Here is a 22138-nt window from a genome sequence, read left to right as displayed (position 1 = left end):
CCACTCACTCACCAACCCACACACTCAACTCACCAACCCGCTCACTCACCAACCCACACACCCATGCACTCACTCACCACCCCTCACCAACCCACTCACTCACCAACCCACACACTCACCCCACTCACCAACCCACACACCAACCCGCTCGCTCACCAACCCACACACCCATGCACTCACTCACCACCCCTCACCAACCCACACACTCACCCCACTCACCAACCCACTTGCTCATCAACCCACTCACCACCCCACTCACCAACCCAACCACTCACTCACCACCCCACCCACTCACCACCCCACCCACTCACCCAACTCGCCCACACCCTCGCTGGCCACGCTCCACGTCACAACACTTCTCTCTTTCTGCTTCCCCCCCCCCCACACTGCTCCACTTTGCATTTTACCCCCCATCGTCTCTTCCCCCCCCGACCCCCCACCCAAAGTTCTTGATAGTGCCGCTTGCTGGTAGTGCTGTTTGTTGCTGGCTGCTTTGCGTTCTTGGGGGTCATCAAGCCTGTTCTTGGCAAACGCGATTTAAAAACACAATAAAAAGAGCGATGAATGTTTTTTTTAGAAGCAGTGGTACGTCGAGCATGCACACGTTTCAGACGACCTCGTTCTCATCGTTACAAACGGACGGACTGGAACTGTAGACTCAGGAGTGCAGTGGAATGTTTGCGAATTCAACCCGGGTGGAGCTTGGAGAGCTGAATGTAGTTCGAAAGAACTCACAAACACCTCGTTGAATATCCCCTGGGTTCGATCTTCCACATGGTCCCACCTAAATCCCATCCACTGCACAAACCTTGGCAGACGCGGATACCTGATACACAAACGGAAAATTTAAAACTCTCCGTTATCAGCGCGCGACTGTGGTCATCCAGAACAGACCGATCAACGGATAACGACAATGTCTCATCCACAAATACGGAGGAGACGTCACGGCGATACACTCCGCTGCTCCTGACGCCGTTGTCTCCGCTTGACCAACAGCGTGTGAAGTCGTCGTCGTCGTTGCTCAGCCGTTCCCAAAGGGGGAAGTCAAAACGTTTGCGTGTGAATCCGTGCATGGGGCAGGGCGGCAAACCACCGAGCCAACACGGTGCTGTGCGTGTGCATGGCGGAGGAGCTGGAGGTGTCGAGAGCCGGCGAGCGGATCTTCAAGCGAGCCCTCGCCCTCTTCCTGGAGGGGCAGCTCGCCTTCCACCGTCACATGGTCAAGGAGCTGGAGGAGTGCTTGCAGGCCTGCGCGTACGAATGAACGCCCACAGTCGTCCCACGTCTCGTCCGGGCGACCACGATTGGGCCACTTTTGTCACGGAGCTTCGCACTGCGAGCACCAAGGCCGCCCTGGGGCAACACGGCGGGCGTACTCGCCGTCAATGTAAATATGCAACACTTGTACGTTCCGTGACGTTGTTTTTAAACGATTAGGGGCCAGTGTTTCTCGGTGCCGCAGTCCAAAATTGAGCAAATTTGAAGGAAAAAAAGCTGAAATCGAATGAATGTTTGAAATGCGTAGCAACATCGCCACCCCAACTGCAACACTTTGCCAGGAGACTTAGTGAGGCTTTGCCGTGGAAATACATTTTAAGAATGTTAGACACAACGAATGATGCGGCTTGAATGGCTCACTGGTCCAAGTAGCCACGTAAATGTCCCGAGGCGAGGGCCTGCCGGGACTCTGGGTTTGGGCCACGCCGTTTTCCCAGTGGCTACCGCAGTCGTGACCCACGTTCGACCCGGTAGTGTCAGCCGAGTCACCTAGGCTCCCCGTCCGCCCTCTATGTTATTCTTGGTGTCCTTCTCCCGCACCTCCGATTAACACGGTTGGCTACGTACGGTGCGAAAGAAGTTCAACGTGCATACTCCCGAATCCTTCTGCAACAGGCATAACATTGCCAATAGCAGGTTGAATATTGTACACGAGGCTCAATTTAGGTTGGTTCGACTCGCGCGGCAGCAAGTTCAATTATCAAGCGCCTTCGGTGTACACGGGGCAGGAATCTGGGGTGCTATGTATACATTGCTGTGTCTTTACAAAGACAAAGATCCCCCATATAGCTTTAACAGACTTTTGGGGCAATTGCTGCTAGCGAGCACGTATTAACGCAGGAAGGGCACACCAGGGGGTGGGTAACCACCACCATGCCCGGCCGCCTTTGTCCCACCCTCCTCAGGACCGGTTAAAATATGTGCCGTCACTGATATTAGTCACGAGCGGGACTCGAACTCGGGTCACTGGATTTGTAACGCGAGTGGGCTAACCGCTGCCACCGCTCACCCGCAGAGCATGCACGCACGCACGCACGCACACAGAAGACAGACTTCAGGTTTAGAAAAAAATGACTGCACATTTATTGCTACCAATGTTATATACACATGACAGTTGATGCAACTGTAGCCAAAAAAAGAAATGAAAAAAAAAAGAAAATAACAATTTAAAAATATATAATTATAATAAAAACGAAGAACGAATGGAAGATAGGTTGTACGGTAATTCAGGACGGCCGTGTAATACCGGATAGGTGTTTCATAAACGCCACCACTTTGGGACCCAGATTGTCCCTACACAGAACTTAAGGCTTCTATTGTATGCCACTCTGTCGTGTCCGAGCAAGCATCGTATATTTTGGAGCACACAGTATGAATCTGAAACGAAAAACTACATCCGTAGGCACTAAAGCTACATTAGCCTAAAAACAGCACACCATTGCTTTATTTTATTCTTCTTTCGTAAATGATAATGCATACAATACAGTTTGGTAGTTTACCATAATGCTATTGCCAAACCATACCTAGGATTCCTAGCTATCATAGTAAAATAAAAGTAACATTTTTTTTGTATTTTTCTTTTTTTACTTATTAAGATATTTTTTTTTCAAAACTATAAAGGGTAATGGTAATAACAATCTGTGACGAAAAAAAGTTGTATCCATGTTTCCCCTTCCACAGTCTCGACATTTTCCTTTCATCATAATTATTACAAGGTTAAAAGGGACATTATATATAAAAAAGGAAAGCTAGAAAGGCTAGCTACACGGGGAAAATAAGTCCCCAACAAAAAAAAGCATTTCGTTTCTCGTTATAAATGAAAAGCAATGTACAACTTTCAAAACTCGGTCGCGCGAAAAAACCCCGCGCGGCTGTGCGAGTGGCGCACGGTCATTTTAGGAACTGTGATTTTTTTTTAAAAAAACGTCGTCATCATCATCGTCGTCGTCACCACCACTTCCTCCTCCGTATACAATCCTCCCCAATTTTTTTGCTTGTTTTCAAAATACCGCTGGCCACCCCTTTCTCAAAATGCACGTGTCAGTTGTGTCCACAAATACTGAAATGGAGACGAAAATAAAATAACCAAAGGCCACAGCAGCTGTTTGTTTTTTTGCATGAACAAAACAGGATATCTCGAAAAGAACATTAACCATTGTTAGAACAACGTGATACTCTTCGCTCATGTCGATGTGTTTCTCTACGCGGGGTGTTCAGCGCGTTAAGTTTTCATCGCCGTATACAAGAAAGACCATAAAACCCAGGCCCTTTCGGTTTAATACATCGCAACGTGTATTGCTTTAGGGGTGTACAAAAATACCAAGCAATCTCCCCGTAAAAACAAAAAACAATGATGCTGTGTTCAACAAATAAAATATACAGTATATATAGAGAGAGAACACAAAAAAGTAAAATTGTTGCAGCTATCAAATGGCCCAACGGGGTTTTTGTAAGTTGCGGTTTTGTTCTGACGGATCACCCAGCGTCGCTGCAGTGCGGCGATGAGCGGCGTTTAAACGGAGACGATCGCTGCTGCTGCTGCTGCTGCCCAGAGAGAACGAGAGAGCAACTTCTCGGAGGACGGCCGCGTCGCGAGCGGATAAACCCTGACGGCATCGCCTACTCCAAATGTTGGGGGGTGGGGGTTGAGGCCAGGGCTGTAGCCAGGGTGGAGTGGAGGGGTTGCCGAGCTTCAGGGACCAACGGCTACGCCGTGCAATGCCCGCGTCTTCTCAAGCGGCCCCGGGTCGGAGGGAGAACGGCGGTCTCGACCACGCGTGTTTGAACCCCCTGTCGTGGCTAGACCCAGTTGCATCGGATCAATCATCATCTCTCTCTCTGTCCGGGGGTCGGTAGAGTGAGTGGTGAATCCACGCGGTGCGAGGCTGCACAGTTTGGGTGGGAAGTCAACAGTGATTGTGCTTTTGGAAAAGACTGGGTCCCCCTCTCCCGGGTCATTAAAAAAATGTGGAATTCGTTCCAATTGTCCTACAACTCAGGGGAACTTTTAAGAGCACGGGGAAACAGACACACGTGCACACATTTAAAATACTGTATATAATACAGTAAATACGGTGGGGCAAATGTTTACTTTACAACTTGCGTGTACATATATACAGGCACCGTGCATACACAGGGATTGTATGTATGAGAGTTAACAGGTATGCACATCCCATGTCCATGGCTAAATCAAAACGTTTGAATCGTACTGCTGTGTGTCTCCGAATGCGTACAACCACATTGTCTCACATCGTTCAGGGTCCCAATAAAAGCATAAAGTTCAGAAATTTTTGACAAAGTAAAAACCGTTGTTTTTTGTTCAGGCCCATTCACCTAATCTAGAGAAATGGCGGAACACTGGGAAGCACGCGGGCTGCATTTGCAGCCAGAAGCAGCGGTCCCCCCCCCCTCCCCACCGAGACGCTGTTCACTGCACCACGCGCCGAGAAGCAGTTTGTTCAAGGCACCGCTTGTTTGGGAGGCCTCACTCGTGGTGAGCCCTGCTCCTGGCCACTTGTGGTCACGTGACTGGAAACGCCCTCTCAACTTCCCCAAGTGAAATGTCAGACTAGTTTTATTGACAATATTTGAATAATAGTGAAATTCTCCCCCCCTGCAGAGCACTGATTTACGATGGCTCTGCAGTTCGCTAATTATCCCGCTTGTATTTAGCCTGCCATGGCCACAGTGTGTTGTGCACAGCGCCTTGGCTGCGCAGCAGGGAAACGCGCTTCCCGCTGCAAAACGCAAAGGCTGGGGGGTTGCACCCTAGGCTTGAGGTTGCACGTAAAGAGGGGGCGGGTTAAGAACACTACACTGGTAATTGACGAAGGGGAGGAGGAGGAGGCCAAGTGCCCCGAGCCCTTCTTCCTCTGGCTACACCCCTGGTGGAAGCCCGTTTCATTTGGAAGCGATCAGGGTTCATTTCGATATCGGTACATTTCATTTCCTGCACCCAAAAAAAATAAAGATGACGACAACAACAACAAAACTTTGCACAGACACGAGGAATCTTATCGATGTCACACAAAAAAAAACCACGCGCCGACGACTTTGACAAATTAAACGTTGCGCCAAAACACCCAGTCGCGACGAAACGAGTTTTTTTTTTCTTCCATTCACGCGGTCAGTTATCGCCCACGACGCCTTCATTGATCCCACGTCTGCATGAAGCTGCTGTACCCGCCAACACAAAGAAACACGTGGACACTATTACGGTGTGAAATTGTTCGGCAGAATGCGCCCAACTGCTGCTCTGCTGCTGCTGCTGCTGCGGGAGAGTGCGTTTGGAGAAGCCGGTCAATCGAAGGGGGTTCTGCTATCTCGTCGAACGGGCAGCGCCGCGCGTAGCAAATCCACGGAGCGTCACGGTTCACAGCAAGCCTTGCGATCGGAATATTGAAGGGAGCGCTCAGACTCGCACTCAATAGCAAAGCACTCCTTTAAACTCGGCATAGTTGTGAACCTCTAACGCCAAAGGGCCGATTGAGCGCCGCCGGGTGTGCGAGTGGGGGGCGTGAAATGCGCCGGACCCTGTCGTGCGATTCAGAGATTGTGATAGTGACGCTTCCGATTCGGTCGATCGGTTTGGATGGAGCGACGTTTCTGTTGTTGTTTCCAAGGCTTCCAGAAACCAATCTGTGCCGTGTGCCTCCGTTGTATTGCGTGCGCATGGATATTCAAATTTAGGAGAGAAAAAAAATAATGTACGTACTTTGCATGCTCATTCAGTGCACTCAACGGCCAGCCTGCTTGGACACAAATTAATATGAGACTGGATATGGCACGCGCGGGTAATGCCTCGGCGCACATGCAACACAGCTGCCAAAATGGAAGTGACAAATAGTGGGGCATGCGCCGACCGTTTGCTCAAAATCACCGATTTGTCGTCAGCTTTGATGCGGGGGGGGGGGTAAAATCCATAATTTGGACGATAGGGGGGACAAACCCGCACACGAGCACTGGATCTGAATCTTAAATGTCCTATCGGGGAGAGGGGGGGGGTCAGTCTCCAAGTTACCATTAACGTTGGGGCTGAACGTGAGTGTGTCGTCGTCCTGCCCAAGCTCCAGTCAGCCTATCCCAGCTTGCGCTTTAACAAGGAGCCCAGTGACGATACAAATCTACGTTAAGGACATCGACCCCCCAGCTCCCTCCTCCCCCCCACCACCAAAAAAAACAAAAGCAAACACAATTACATTGGAAAAGTTGGCAGCTCTGTAATGTATCGTAGAAACGTAACAGGATTGCATTAGATAAGACATGGACTTGAAAACCACGCAGCATCGCAAAGATATACAATTATAAAACCACCACGTTTAACATCTTCCTAAACTGATCGGGTAAAGGTAACGTCACATTGCACACACAACCAAATCGGCAACTTGACACGGTGGGTTTTCGTAGCCAGTACAACGGGTCCACTTTTGTTTTTTGGGTTGAGGCAACGTGGCAGCTTCATGCCAAAAATTCCCCGTCACTCGCCCTCCCCACCCGATAGGATTGTCACTTTTACACGGAGAGTATTATTATCACTTATACGTGCCGACATATCGATCAGTTGCCGAGCTATGCATCCGCGGCTCACCAGTGGTTTAAGACTTTTCACGACTTGAATTTCAACACCACATTCGGCCGATTAGAGTCGGTTCACGTAAACAACCGTGTTTGTGCTGCTGTAACAACGGGGAAAGAATTTGGTCGAGACGAGCAAGGAATTGTTTTTGACGGAATAAAAAACGAGCACGCGAGACGTATGCACGATACGCGCTTGCTCACTCCCAACTTTGAGGATTCGTGCCATCTCAACGGTCGGAGTGTGTGGTCTACAAGACAACTTGTGCACCAGCAGCTTCGTGGACAATGTCATACAATGCACGGCTGTCACCGTGTGTGGGTGTGTGTCTGTGCGTTGTCATGTCGGAGCGGGAGTGCAGCGGTTAGCGCTACGCTGCGCGACGAACCTGGCGACGCGAGTTCGATTCCCGCTCACGGCCAGCACTGGTGACGATTATCTGAACCGGTCCTGGGCCTCCACTAGGTCGAATCGGACTCAAATGAGTATCTGGTGCGGTGTGTAAACATTACCACTGGGGAGACAAAGGCGGCCGGGCGTGGTGCTGGCCACCCCACCCCCTCGTGTGCCGTGTAGGTCTTCATAAATGGCTACTCGCGAACAGCACTTGCCCAAAAGGTCTGTTAAGGCTACACGGGGGATCTGTGTCTTTGTTGTCATCTAGAAGCAATGCATTTAGGGATCGACCTAGGTCTGCGCTCAAGCTCACGGTGCAAGCAGCACGTCATGACGCGTACAAGAATGTACGCTCCGAAACTTCCTCTCGACGTGTGTAAAGATTTCACGTCAATGCCCTGCGGCCACTTGGATAGGCGGCGCTGCCATTTTACTGCAACGCGAGACAATGATAAAAACGGTTGAACCTTGAATAAAATTGTTACCCTGAATTTGCTGCCATTCTTCAAAATCGCCACGGCGGCATGCGATAAATCGTTCCACCTACCACCCACCCCCCACCGCCCCCATTCCGATGCACACACTCGATGTAAACCGTGCGACCGGACGCATAAGCCTCGCACAAACGCCAGTGTGTTGGCTGAAATGTTGACGATGACGACGCACCGACTATAACGCTGGGTGCGTTCTGAAAAGCCCGAACCATCTGCGCCAATCACAGACGTAGGGCACAATTTAAATGTTCTAAGCTGTGCGGGTGTACATATTGAACCACTGGATTCTATATTCAGAAGAAAAAAATAAACGTACGTACAGAATGTACGTACAGTTGTAATTGTGTAAAGTGAAACGACGTGGTTAATAATGAAATGTAGAGAGAGGATGCTGCTAATTGCTTCCGCCTAACACTGGGACAGAGGAGAACTCCAAGCAGGTGAACTCTAACCAGGTGAACTCTGAGCAGGTGAACTCTAACCAGGTGAACTCTAACCAGGTGAACTCTGAGCAGGTGAACTCTGAGCAGGTGAACTCTAACCAGGTGAACTCTAACCAGGTGAACTCTGAGCAGGTGAACTCTGAGCAGGTGAACTCTAACCAGGTGAACTCTGAGCAGGGTTAACAAAACGCCCAGGGAGGGGGGTCCTCCAGGGTCGCCAGCAACACGCCGGGAGGCACCGTCTACGAACGGCAACACACACACGCATGTGCGTGTCCCTTCCCATGCTCATCAGCTCCCCGAGGCCACCAAATCCGACCGGGAGTCCGCTCCAAACCCATCAACAAATAAAACAAACCCCTCACCCCCACACACACGAACCTTAAAAAAAAACAACTCCATAATTCGACACAGGTGTCAGAAAACACATCATGGATAAGTCAAACAACTTCAATCGCAAGGTGTTGAAGCTTGGCAAATGACAGCGTTCTCTAAACTTGGCTCGGAAAGGGCACTGTGGCTTATCACGCACAAACGTTATTCACAACAACTCGTTTTCTTTTTGCTTCTCAAAAACTACTCGCAACGTTGACGACGGCCGTCGTGGTTGCAATAGACAGCGGGCAGGGGGAGCTTCAACTTTGTAGAAAACAAATATTCATTTATAAACATTATTGTAAATCGAAATAACAAATAATGAAACCCACAGGTAACGCACACGCGCGCATTGGCAGGGCCTTGATTAGCCGGTGTGATATGTGTCTTGTGATTTTCGTCTCCTTAATTGAAAACATCGACTGGAGCACTGGCATTTTACGTCAAAAGAAAAAAACACCGTAGCATCCTATAAAATGTACCCTATTCATCATATTTTGGCTATCCCTTTTTCGATCCCATTGCCTTGACCGTTGCTCGGAGGTTAATGGATGACGTAAGGCGCTGGAACTGGACAGAACAGCGGTGCGAAGAAAAAAAGTGATTAGCCGCAAATTCAGGAAGAAGCGGGAATATCGGCCACGCGACGACCTCCAGCGGCGGGCGGCGCCATTTCCACAGGAGCCCCCAAAAGGTCAGCACCCCTCGTCAGACGGCCGGCTTGACACGGCGCGTCGCGAGGCTTTAGGGGACAGCACAAGGCCACAACTAAAGCCTCGCTCCCTGGTGGCCGTGACAAAGGGATGCGTGCCGACAAACTACGTTTCTCCCGTTTGCGTCTTTTCAAACGTCTCCAGTGCTCAATCGACTGCTTTGACCGGTGGATGACCCCTGGGTCTCCATCGCTTTGACACTCCAAGGTGGAAACGTTGCAAACCCCAAAATGTCTTCAACGGTGGGAAAGGTCCTGGGATTGCTTCCTGGCTTTCGCACGAGCCGGCACTGGTGAGACCCCCTGGGAATCACGAGCGGGTACCGGGCACAGTGGTTTTGCGTCTTGCGACTTGCTCAAAAGACAGATGAACCTAGTTTTGCGTTTGATTTTATCAAACAACTGTAAAAGCCAAACAATCCGTCAATTGAACCAAGGTCTGCCGAACTACGGTGGACACAACCACAACGGCAAGGATGATAACTGAGCAAATGCCGAGGATGACTTCTAATTTTGGCAATGATGAAGATTGTGATTATACTATCAACTATTATGATAATCATTACGCTGTTGATTATTTGCGCCTCATTTGCACCAGGTTTACCGTGCAAGATACGGTAGAAGATGCTCGGCTACACCTCACTGCGTTATTGTCCCAGCATGTTGCAGGCCTGTGCTTCTCTATCGCCAAGTTCAACCAAACGAACATTCTTCATTCGATTCTTGACATCAGCAACGCAGCCGAGAAAATGTTTTAAATACAAACTAATTTTAAAATTAACGATTCCCGAAGTTTGCGGCCTATCACTATTTTTTTTAGAGGTGGAAGCCCCAACTCAAACACGAGACGTTGCATTCATGATTACAAATAAAATAACAAATGGCCAGAAACTAAAAAGGCCTTCCCAGACAACGAGACCATGGGTCATGTCCACTCCATAGCCACTTTAAATTGTAGATCAAGAAAACGTAAAATACAGGAAGAAGACAAGGGAGTCATGGCCTAAGGTTTGAAATCAAGACAACAGTGATATAAAAAAAACTTTAAAAGGTTTAAAAGTAACCGTTTGTAAAAGTAGCGAGTCAACGAATGACGGAAAGGCTTTTTCATCGACTCTGCGGTATTTCAGCGTCGACATCTGAAAGCAGGGAGACGGCTCGAGCCGGTGCCGAGCACTACTCAGCGAGCCGTGCCGAGTGGCCGGGGGGGATAAGCGTTGCCCTCATTCACCTCCGCAGAACAAGCCCAGTTACCGTGTAAAAGGTACACTTTACGCACGCGCATGCGTACAGAAACGGAAAAGAAAAGATTCGCCGCTTCGATGTTTTTTGTTTGTTTTTCTTGCGCACTACGTCCGGCTAGGCACGAAGCAAACACGTCGAATCGCGCGGTAGGCCTTAAATCCTGTAAGGTGGCTACAGCACCGCTCACCGCTGGGGTTTCATTACTTCCCATTTGAGCCACCCCTTTAGTTCCTTGCAGGAACCTATCAGAGAGCACCCTGTGACATTTCTTTGCATGCTGGTGTCAACAGTCCAATTCCAAATGTTAAGAATTAACTGCCAAAAAAACAAAACGGTTGTAAAAAAATTAATCCCAAACTACGAAAACCACCGGCGAGACTCACGGCTTCGTTGAAAGACAGCAAACAAAATCTCAGTCGGCCGGTTTGCCAGATTCTTGCCGTGCCGCCCAACGCCGGGGGCAGGGTCGTCTCCGGCACAAGCTCTGCGCACACGCTGGCCTGCGCCGCCCTTTAATCCACGCCGCCAATTCCCTCGCGCCCATCAGTTTAGCGTCCGTCGCTTTCGCGGGGTGCGTCGTTCTCTCGCGGTTGCGTCCAAACTCAGGGGGGGGGGCATCGGGCTTTTTGCAAGAGAGACGACGTTCGGTTCCAGCGACCGCCTCAACCGCAGAGAGAATAAAGAAGAACAAACAAAAGGGAGCACACGCGTAACGTAGTTCAGCAGAATGAAGAAAACGGCGCTCGGGACGCGTGGATGGTGACAGCGTGAACCGTGGGGGGGAGGTTTCGTTCGAATTCCTCCCCAGAGTGGCGTTTTTAACCAAGTCAGCCCACCGGGCGGCGGGGCTCTCGAGTGGTTCCGAAACCAAACACGTGGTACGAGGCGAGCGCTCGCAGGAACGCACGCACGCACACGAGTACTCGGGCACGCACACACGCACGCACTCACGCACACACTCACGCACTCACTCACACACTCGCGCACACACACGCACAGCCACCACCATCATTATCAAAACCATCGGCTACCACCCGAAACAAGCACTGTGTCTGTTAAACCTTAAGACAACGTCCGATACCCAAGGAATGCTTGGATAAAATACGTTTGTAGTCTGCACAACAACAACAACAACATTATCCAAAATAGTTTTAAAAAACGGTTTTGCTACTTGTAAATTTTTTTTAGTCTTTTTTTCATTTTGAGTTGTAATAAATAAATATATCTTGTCGACTTTTCTTTCTTTTTTAAACGTTAATTAGCAAACATGGTTTAGGCACGATGAAATTGTCCACACTAAAGAGTGCGGATGCTGTTGCTTTTGTGTTTTATCCCTTTGTCGTCGTGGTCGTGGTCGTCGTCATCGTGGTGGTTGGTGGGTCTATTGTTATTGGTTTAAGTCGCGATGCCATTCCCCTTTCCGCCGACCGTCGACATCCTTGCCAGATCTGGTATCCCCCCCTGCCGTAGGCTCTTGATATGTTGTTGAAAGTTTTTGCTGGATACTTTTGTCCCACTTTTAACTTTTGTAAATCATTTGTTTTAAAATTTCTCCCATTTGTTTCTCCCACCCACCCACCCGCACGCCACTCACCCCCTTTTTCCCTTTTGCTTACGTTAAAAAACATGTTATTATATTAATACGGAAATAGGTCAGTGGCGTTTTGCACACTAAAGACATCCATTTGTGAAGTTTGGCAAACTTTCAGAGTGGCATCGGTTAGAACTGGTTGGCAGTGCCATCTGAAAAGGGAAAAAGAAAACGCAAACATGGCCACAGTTACTTCCACACGTCTCGAAAAACAGAAAATGTAAAAAACGTAAGTCAACAATTTTGTCACGATTAAATACGAGGGAGATTCACGGCCAGAAAAAAACCCTCCAGAAATTCGTGCAATAAGGAGGGCGTGAGGGGGGCTCGCACCTAAAAGTACGATTACATTTAAAAATGTAAAATACGCTTATATTAAAATTATGAACCGTCGAAAAAAATCTTTTTTTTTTCTCTAAAAACCCAAGTGGGCCATTTATAACATTTTTATTAAAATGAATTTAAACGAATGTCAGTGTGGGGCATCCGCTTTGCATAGGCGGAACAGAGATACATTTAAAAACAGAGAGTGTGTGTGCGTGCGTGTCTTTGTTGTTGTTGTTGTCTTTGTTGTTGGTAGCAGATTATTGCGCAATTGGTAGCAGGGCCCCCTAGTAACGAGACCCCCGGGGTTTAAGCCCAGCCAGGATCAACTTGGCCCATCAGCACAGTCTGCCCTGCAGGGTCAATAAAATGACCACCACTTTTGTGTGAGGAATTCAACATGGGCTCCTGCCATGGGAACAAGTAATTCCCATTACTGACTCATCACTGCGCAAAATTGAGGTGAACACTGCCCTATGCTTTTTTTAGAGTGCAAGGACGCTAATATAAGCAAAATATGCGCGCACGAAACTAAACGTAAAGACATAAATGCGTTGCAAAGATTTGCCCGACGGTCGAAGAAAATGGCCTAAGATGTTAACTGCACCGAAGCAAAGATCAGAATTTGCGGCATTGCACCCTCTCACGAGGTGGAATAAAAGCCACATTTCTGCGCGCCGATTCCTCGCGCGGTTGTTGGTGACCGGGACCGCGGGAACCGCCAACTCGCCGCGCCCGAAAACGCGGTTCAATCGCGGGGACAGATAGGGCTCTACAGCAGCGCCCCCCACAGGCATGGACCCCCCCCCCCCCCTCGGGGGGCCACGATGGCGACACGGTAGAAGGGGTCTAAGCGAGGTGAAGTCCCGCGGCACCGCGCGCTCACCTGGCGGCGGCTTCAGAGCTGGCCCAGGGGGTTCTGGTCGTTGAGGCCGGGGTGAGTCGGCTCGCCGCCGACCCCACCGCCGCCCCCCCCCCATCCCCGACACCTTCTCCTCTTCTCGCCGCTTGAGGCAGGCCGCCTTCGGGTTCAGGTTGCGCTCTGCAGTGGCGGCGCGGGGAAGGGGAAAACAAACAACAAAAAGTCACGCTTTGTGTTCTCCGGACTATAACATGCACACGTTCCCCACTGTTGTATTTAGCAGTTTGCAGTGCGTCTCATAATACGGTACGCGTATGTGCGTGTGTGTGTGCGAGCGTGACCAGATTTGTATAACTTTACTGACACCGGACACACATTTGGGGTGCGTCGTGCTCTCCGGCGTGCTTTATAATGCTGAGACTACAACACACAAGACCAAGCCGTGGTGGATATGTTGGTGGTGGTGGTTGTGGAGGAGGTAGTGGTGGTGATGGTGGTCGTGGAGGTTGTAGAGGAGGTAGTGGTGGTGGTCGTGGTTGTAGAGGTTGTAGAGGCGGTGGTGGTGGTGGTCGTGGAGGTTGTAGAGGAGGTAGTGGTGGTCCACACCTCGCACTTGCTGCTCGAGGCTGAGTATGACGGCGACCGCCTGGTGCAGCACGAGCAGCTTGGTCTGCGGCTTCTCGCTGTTGAGGTGCAGCTGCACCATGCGGCCCAGCTCCTTGAAGGCCTCGTTGATGTCGCGCACGCGCAGACGCTCGCGCGCGTTGTTGGCCATGCGCCGGTCGCGCTCGCGCTCCACCTTCTGCTCGGGCGTCAGGTCCTCGTCGTCGTCCTCGTGGTTGCTACGCGACGAGAGGAGGAGGAGGAGGAGGGGGTACGGACACGGAGGTCCAGGTGAGCGGCGAGCGATCGCGGGGGGGCGAAGTGAGGGTCGGGGTGAGCATGCGACTGCGAGCGACGGAGACCGTACGGCGATGGCAGCTGCGTTTACGCGCTTGACAAGGAACGCAGTCTATGAAAACTAAACCGTGGTTTTTAAAGCTATTAGACTATTTCTTTTAACAGGTAAGACCCAACAGCCTGCATTTGGTGTTGAAACATCGGCAGGAATTCATGTACTTGTGCAATTTATACTTGTATGCATCATATTTATTTCTCTATTTCTATCGTGTCTTTGTACTGTTTGTTGTTGTAAATTGCCGACCCATCCCTACTGGACACCTGTGAAAAAGAGCTTCATAGCTCATCGGATTCCTCCGGTCTAAACAAAGATCCCGCTGCTGGAGTTCGCGCGATCGTGGTGGGCGCATTTTAGAAACGCGCGTCGGGCCACCTCGCCGAGCAATCAAAAGGCGCGTGGGCGAGGTTGCCTCTCAAGGAGACCTCCCCCCCCCTCTCCCCGAGCTCCACCTGGTCCGGCTGCTGCGCGAGTCGTTCTTGTGGTCGTCCTCCGAGCCGCGGTCGTCCATGAGGTCGCTCTCCTCCTCTCCGCCGTTCTCGTTCCGCTCCGCGTCGACGACGCTGGACAGGATGGTGCTGAGGCTCGCCACGAGCCCCGGAGGGGGACCCCCCTGGGAGTCGTCCTTGCCCGCCGCGGGGGGCGCTGCCAGCACTGGGCGCACCGCGGAGCGAGGCGAGGGCAGGGGACGGAGGAAAACAACAAAACGACAAACGGGGGATTCGCTCGTCGCTCTGGCGACGTTCCGCTCGCGGCTGCAGTTCACCTGCCGAGTTCGGCCAACGGCCAAGGAGGCTCGGCCCGCGCCGGCGCACGCCACCACCCGTCACCCCGGGCCTCCCCACGCCTTGCTCTGGCCGGTTGGCGAGAGGGGGCGTATGTCAGAGGTCGCAAACGGGTTTTGATTCCTTATCCGTACCCATACCCGGCCGCACCAGGGTCGCAAACGGGTACCCGTACCCGGCCGGGTACGGGTAGCCAGGTATCGGTTAGGGTACGGGTATCGGGTACCCGATTGCGACCTCTGGCGTACGTACGGCGCTGGCGAGCTACGCAGGGGAGACTTTGGGGGCGAGGCGCCCGCGCTCACCTCTGTAGGAGTCGGGCGTGGGGCTGATCTTGCTGGCGCCGGCCGGAGGAGCGGGGCCGGCCATGCTGCCCGCGAGCGCCGCGAGGGTCGCGTGGATCTCAGCCGCGTCGTCCCGAAGGGGCCCGCCCTGGCGACGCGTGGAAGCGCACGGAGCAACACACGCACGGACACGGGCAACGCATGCAAATGGTTTAATAAAGGCTCAAAGTGTAAGTGCGTTCATGGTCAAAGCGGTGTTGGGGCAGCGGCGCTCATCTCTGTTACCGACGCTGGCGCAGCAGTGTCTAGTTGATGCCACTGGGCCTCCACGAGATGAGAGGGAGCTCTCAGGAAACCCTCTAAAGAGGATTTTTTCCCGACTTCTCCACGCTGGCCGGACGTCTTGGAAGCGGTGCGAGTAGCCCACCACTTGACATGCCAATCGACTGCCTGGACCCATTTTACACTGCTGGCCGGAGTGGACAGAGCCTGGGGGGGATTTGAGAAACTCGCCGCCACCACCGCCGTCTCAACCGTCGCGCCGGGAGATGGGGTCGAAGCGGCACCCTCTGGATTGAAAGTCCCGTGTGCCAACCACGTCAGCGCGGTAACAACAACCAAGCAAGTTCCAAATGTATAGGTGCTCGCGAACAAAAGCACTAAGGCTCAAGGAACCTTTGTATTTATAAGTACGGTGTCATATGACAACATGGAAGTAAGACACAGTATTTACGTAAAAATATGCACTCATTTGTTATTTAAGCAAATAAAATAAAATATTTCGTTTAAACAAATAAACCTCTAAGTATTTATAACGTCTCGAGCACTTCCGATAAAAAAACCTCCGCAGTTTAATTTGACACAATTTGGTGGAAATTATTCAATTCAACAACGACATTAAATCAAGCCCGTTGCGACCACCTCATTTGTAATGTTTGTCACGTTCTTTTTCCTCTATCAAGTTATAGAGTTACAACAAAAACATTGCTTTACCCATCCAGTCTGGCATAAATGCCAGAGGTGTTAAGATGTTTAAACACCAAAGAAGAACCTATCACAAGGCATCAAGACTGCACTTGTGCTAAAAATGCAAACAAATCTCCTTTGACAATCTATGCACTTTGAAACCCAATTGGCCTACACCAGAGACAGACACTTTTGTGGCTTTGTCTCACCGGTGCCACAGACACCAGAGGCCGCCAAAAGGCGAACGGTGCAAAGACGACGCGAACGCCAAAGCAATTGATAGCTCGGGTTGAGCTGTTACTCCTTGAATGGGGGAGGGGGGGGGGGGAGAGAAATTGGTAAACGTAGAAAAGACGTAGCGTGGTGGTCGGTTGCGAGGACTGGAGAGTTTGCAGGGGACCCTGTCGTAGACGGAGCTGTGAATGGAGACTGCCCACTAGGGGTCAGGCGTGCTCCACGCCTCGCTGGCAAAAATTCAAGAGAAGCTTCAATTGAATTCACCCGCCTCAGCCACCGACGCGTTATACAAGGCTGCTGCTGCTGCTGCACACTTCCTCACATTTGCAGCCGAGAGCGTAAGCCCTGGCTGCGCCCTGTTGCCGTTTGATTGTGGACCTCAACGTGGGCTGCGTGAGACCAGCAGGCAAATGTCCCATCTCGTCTCTCCCCCCAACATTCCCGAAAAAAAACAACTGCCCCTTGGATAACGTTTAAACCCCGACCACGGCGGAGGAGTGTTTCCCACCTCGCTTGGCTGTGCGGCAAGGGAATGGTGCGCGTTTTGGTGGAGCTCACGGCCGCAGGCGCGTGTCCTCGCGTTCCAAGGCCGGAGGGCAAAGGCGCCGGGGTTAGCGAGAGAAATGGCCGTTTCAAAAGAGGGGTTTGTGAAGCTTCCCCTGCATAGAGACAATCTTTGTTGTTGATTCGGGGGACCACGAAAGTATCGTCCATTGCCAAAGAAATAGTAAACTAGAAACTAAACTATTTTTTTATTTTACCAGGGAAGGCTCACTGAGCTACATAGATATTTTTCAGAAGAGAGTTGGCTATGACAAATGATAGCTCAACGAAGTGGCTTATCACGTGGACATTTATAGCAGCCAAATACTCTAAACGCACGTTGATTCTAAATGTGGAGGGAAAAACCGGAGGACCCGGAGAAAAATCCATGCAACCACGGGGGGAGAGAGACACGCAAACTCCAAATATACAGCAGGCGTCAGGGTCGGGATCGAACCCACAACCTCCTGCACACCAGGCGAGGTAGTTAACATCTCATAGCCACCGTGGCGCCCCATCTGTGTATGGGGTCGGTCACCACCTTGCGGAACTCCATTCACACAAAGCACGATGGCCAATCGGAGCCAGCCAACAGCATCACGTGATTCGTAACAGACTTGTTACCCGGCCTGAGGTGCTCTCCGATCTCGACACATTCACCTCTGTTTCACTTCCATTCTGACAGACTGACAAGTTTTACTGAGGCCACATCTACACTTGTCAACATATAACTACAGCTTTTGTGTTGGGTGCATACGTGGATATGCGCACGTGCACGCGTGTACACGCGTGCACGTGCATGCGTGTACACGCGTGCATTCGCATCTTGCGGGGAGTGGCATTGCTCACGGCCAGCATGAGCGACGTGATGTCTGAACCGGTACTGGGCCTCCCCTAGTCCCACTCAGCCCGACACGTAAGTACCGGGTGTGGTGCGTGAACATTGACACTTGGGGAGACAAAGGCGGCAGGGTGTGGCACTTGACACGCACCGCACCCTTGTGTGCCGCGCCGGCCTTCACAGGCGCTCGCTAACGGCACTTGCCCATGCGGGGCCGTCCGTTGGCTTTGTCTCGCTGTGTGTGTGTATCGTACAAAGGCGGGGAGCGGCGGTGTTGCGGTTAGCGTGCTGCGCGACGAACCCAACGACCCGAGTTCCATTCCCGCTCACGGCCAACACAAGTGGCGAGTATCTGAACCGGTACTGCACCTCCTCCCCTACGTTGACTCGGCCTCAAATGAGTACCTGGTGCGGTGTGTAAACGTCGCCACTGGGGAGACAAAGTCGGCTGGGCGTGGTGTTCGCCACCCACCCACTCATGTGCCCTGCCGGCCTTCACAGGTGCTCGCTAACAGCACTTGCCCCAACAGTCTGTTTTACGCTATAAGGGGGATCTTTTTACTTGCATCGTACAAAGTGTACGATGGCTTTGAACAAAACCTGTGGCAGAAACTGTAGCGAGCCGCTCTCGAAACGACCACCCACTCTCGCGCCCCTCCCCTCTGCACCCCATCCCCCCACTACCCACCCCCCACTACCCCCCCCCACTACCTCCCCCCCCCCACCCCTCCCCTTTAAAAAAAAACCCAAAATGGTTAACAGGCTAGAGAATAATCCCAGCTGCAGAGATTTCCCGCGGGAAGAGCAAATCCGTCGGAAGGCCAAGCGCGTGCATCTCGAGCGCGACGATGACATTTCCATCATAAGCTCTTGTCCACGTTTTAAGCATTTGGCGAAGGGAAAACATTTCCAGCGCTCGCTCGTTATTTTCAGGCCACGGCACATTCGTGTTGCGAGCGTGCGTGTGCGTGTGTACGTGCAATATGCAACTGTGCGCGTTTATCAAAGTGTCCGTGTGTGTGTGCGTACGTGGCTGTGGGGGAGCGGTAGTTTGCAACGAACCCGTCGAACCGGTGAGGGTTATCTGAACCGGTTCTGGCCCTCCTCCGAGGTTGACTCAGCCTCAAATGAGTACCTGGTGCAGTGTGTAAACATCGCCGCTGGAGAGACAAAGGCGTGTGGTGTGGTGCCGTGCTGGCCCTAACAGCTCTTGCTATACACAGAGATCTCCGTGTGCGTGTGTTGGACTACAAGTGTAAATTGTATTTGTAAATGCATATCTCGAGGCACGCAAATGATTGCGTGTAGAGAGTTGTGCGCGTGCAAGTGTGTGTGCGTGTGCGTATTATCGCTGGCATTGTCAAAATATTAAATAAATAACATCATATTTCAATTTCGAAATCTGGACAGACAAACAAACTCGGCTCATGAGACTTGGCATTACGCGTGGCGATGCATCGCTAAACCACAAAACAGAAACACACGCACGCAAAGACAAAGACGCACACGTGACAAACGCACACGTGACAAACGCACACGCGCCACACAAATGCTCAAAAACGATGTTTACACACCGCACCGAGTACTCATTGGAGGCTGAGTCGACCTAGGGGAGGCCCAGGACCGGTTCAGATAATCGTCGCTGGCGTTGGTGTCTGAGAGCGGGAATCGAACTCGGGTCGTCGGGTTCGCAGCATAGCCGCTGCACGACCACTCCCCACATTTCCAGTGTACCCACACAAAGACAAAGTTCCCCCGCATAGCCTCCACAATTTGCAAGGGCAAGGGCTGTTAGCGACCAGCAGCTACCCACACACGCACACGCGACAAACACACACACACAAACGCTATGAAAACACTCGCAGACATATCCTCGCAAACTCCTCCTCTGTGCCGCATCTACAGCAGATGCAGCGGGGTCCCGAACACCTGGACCTTGCGCCCCATTCCCCACATCATCCTCCTCCCCCCCCCCCCTGTGGTGCAGCTTCCGATGCCTACAGATCCACTCGCCGATGCCATCTGCATGGGAATGAGCGAGATTGGTAAGCACGATACGATCGTCCACGGGGGGGGAAAGGGAGGCGCTGGGGAATACGGAGCGGCCGGAGTTCGGTGGCGGCTGGACTAACGAGCCAAGCGCTTGCCAGCGCGAAAAAAATAACCGCGTCGCTTTAAAATGCGGTGTCAAAAAACGCACAGCCGCCTCCAAACGATATCAATCGTTCCGAGTATCGGGCGGAACCACTCACTAACCCCCCCCCCGCGGCCGGGGCGTTATGGTGAACTATTGCGAATCAAGACTCGATTATGTTTGTAACACGGTGGTAACTAACGACCTCCAGCGGCTGCCAGGTGAAGGACTCGGATTTGCGAGCACCAAAGCCGCGGGCCCATTCAAGTGAACTGGGCAGACAAAACAAGTTCCAGGATCGGGTCACGGTCCTCTCCCCGTCTGCGAAATAAGAGTGCTCCACTTTTTCTGTACAAAGTCTCAAGACGCGATACGAATCCAGATTGCGTCCCGATGTAGGGATCGCCACACGTAGGTCTGACGAGCTTAAGAAACGCGAGTTAATCGATGCATCGCTAGGGTCCCCCCCCCCCCCCCGATTATGAGGGCGATTTCTTCAGAGCCCGAGCGGGTCCACAAATCCAGGTGTCAGTGCAGTGCTCGTCTCTGTCGGTGGGCCGAAGCCAATGGTGGAAATTCCATATTCTTATGGCAGTGGACCGTCACCTCCAACAAAGTGGTGCTTATTTTATTGCCCTTGGAGGGATGATGGGCTGCAATGTCTTGCATTTTAACTCTTGACTGCGGGTTGTCGAACAGCACTTGACAGGCCTGGTCAAAGTCAGTGTGGTCTGGCATTTTGTTCTCATCATATCTACATTTTACAATGAGAACGTGTAAGCTCACATCGCGTTATGTTTACGACATTCTGCCAGTTTTCTACATTTTGTCCAGATTGTGATCAAAGCTTCTACCTGTCTGCACCTGCTCCACCTCTTCTCCCCCCTCTTCCTCCTCATCGCACCCACCCAAACCACCCGATCTACGCGCCCGACATCTCCGGCATCTCTCGCTGGAGTGGCAAAAAAACGAATTGGCTAATGAGAGCCATTAGCGACAGAAGTCCGCGGTGGATCATTTCAAACGAGCAGTAAATCTGTGCTGGCCGCTCCTGCTGGCCACAGTAAATTCGCTGGGATTCTCTGCCAGGCCATTCACTCTGCACTGCCAACGCAGCACAGACACAGCAGTCAGTATATACGCGGATATTTTTGAACAAATTGCAAAAGGGCGACCGCTGCCAGTACAATCAAGACTCATCCCGTCCACGTTTACACCATTGGAACCTCATTTGCCAGTAAAAATGAGGTTCCAATGGTGTAAATGCTTACCCCCGAGCTCTCATACTCTGATGGTGCATTGTCTGTTGAGTTGTGCGCCTTTTGGCGTCATCTGGTCCAACACCATGTGAGACTAGGCTCTAATGAAAGCTGTCTCGGGTGTGGACCAATCAACTTCAAGGACAGTGCATACATTATCAGAGTTGTGTTTTTTGTTTGCATTCCGACTGCAGGTATTGTGTCAGTTTTGTTGCCAAATAAAAGGGTAAACATTTTTTTTATCAAGTACCACATTGTCATTTATACCTTAATCACTTGTGTGCCCCTTAAGGTTGTACGCATTATTATTATTATTCCAGAGTTATAAATGAAGACAGCAGTCGGAAGCACCGTGCCATTAAAAAATGTGGGAAAACATTTCTCGGTACAAAATTTTTAAATTAAAGTTCGTGCCAAAAAAAATAACCCGCACGTCGCGAGCGAACTCCAGGAGCACAGAGTAGCGGCGGCGGTAGAGGAAGAGTTGCCCGCCGGCGGCCGCGTGGAAGTTTGTTTGAGGGACGAGACTCGTGTGATAGCACCGACGCACGACCGACCACGTACACACGTGCGTGCGTGCGTGCCGATGGCTGGGTTGCGTTTAATTTACAACGCCGAGCGCTGCGCTAAGCAACGCGCCGCTACCGGTGGCACTGGCAATCGAACCCCTGGGCTTCGTGGCGAGGCCGCTGGGCCGAGCGACAACGAGAATGCGTGCAACGCGAGCTTACATCGACGGCGACTGCGGGAACGCATAACGCATTGGCCGCTCCGAAGTCGAAAGCGCAAATCTTGGTTGGGTGTTAAAGCTCGGCCCTTTTCCCTCTCAGGTCTAG

General features: G+C 51.5%; 1 protein-coding gene across 6 annotated transcripts in view; it reads right to left on the bottom strand.

Moving 5' to 3' along the window:
• Window positions 1–12117: 12117 nt before the first annotated feature.
• LOC144949278 (transcription factor 12-like) overlaps window positions 12118–22138 on the bottom strand; it is a 245543-nt gene continuing 235522 nt past the window's right edge. For all 6 annotated transcript variants that reach the window (XM_078879208.1, XM_078879212.1, XM_078879213.1 and 3 more), the window contains exons 16-20: window positions 15344–15470; window positions 14706–14907; window positions 13902–14137; window positions 13320–13475; window positions 12118–12261 (exon numbers count right to left, since the gene is read on the bottom strand). In XM_078879208.1, coding sequence (XP_078735334.1) covers window positions 12239–12261; window positions 13320–13475; window positions 13902–14137; window positions 14706–14907; window positions 15344–15470 — 744 coding nt within the window. In that variant the 3' untranslated portion in view covers window positions 12118–12238. The remainder of the gene's footprint in view (window positions 12262–13319; window positions 13476–13901; window positions 14138–14705; window positions 14908–15343; window positions 15471–22138) is intronic.

The sequence above is a fragment of the Lampetra fluviatilis genome, chromosome 53 (assembly GCF_964198595.1).
Source record: "Lampetra fluviatilis chromosome 53, kcLamFluv1.1, whole genome shotgun sequence".
NCBI classification, from domain to species: Eukaryota; Metazoa; Chordata; class Hyperoartia; order Petromyzontiformes; family Petromyzontidae; genus Lampetra; species Lampetra fluviatilis.
This window is presented reverse-complemented; position numbering and strand designations above follow the sequence as displayed.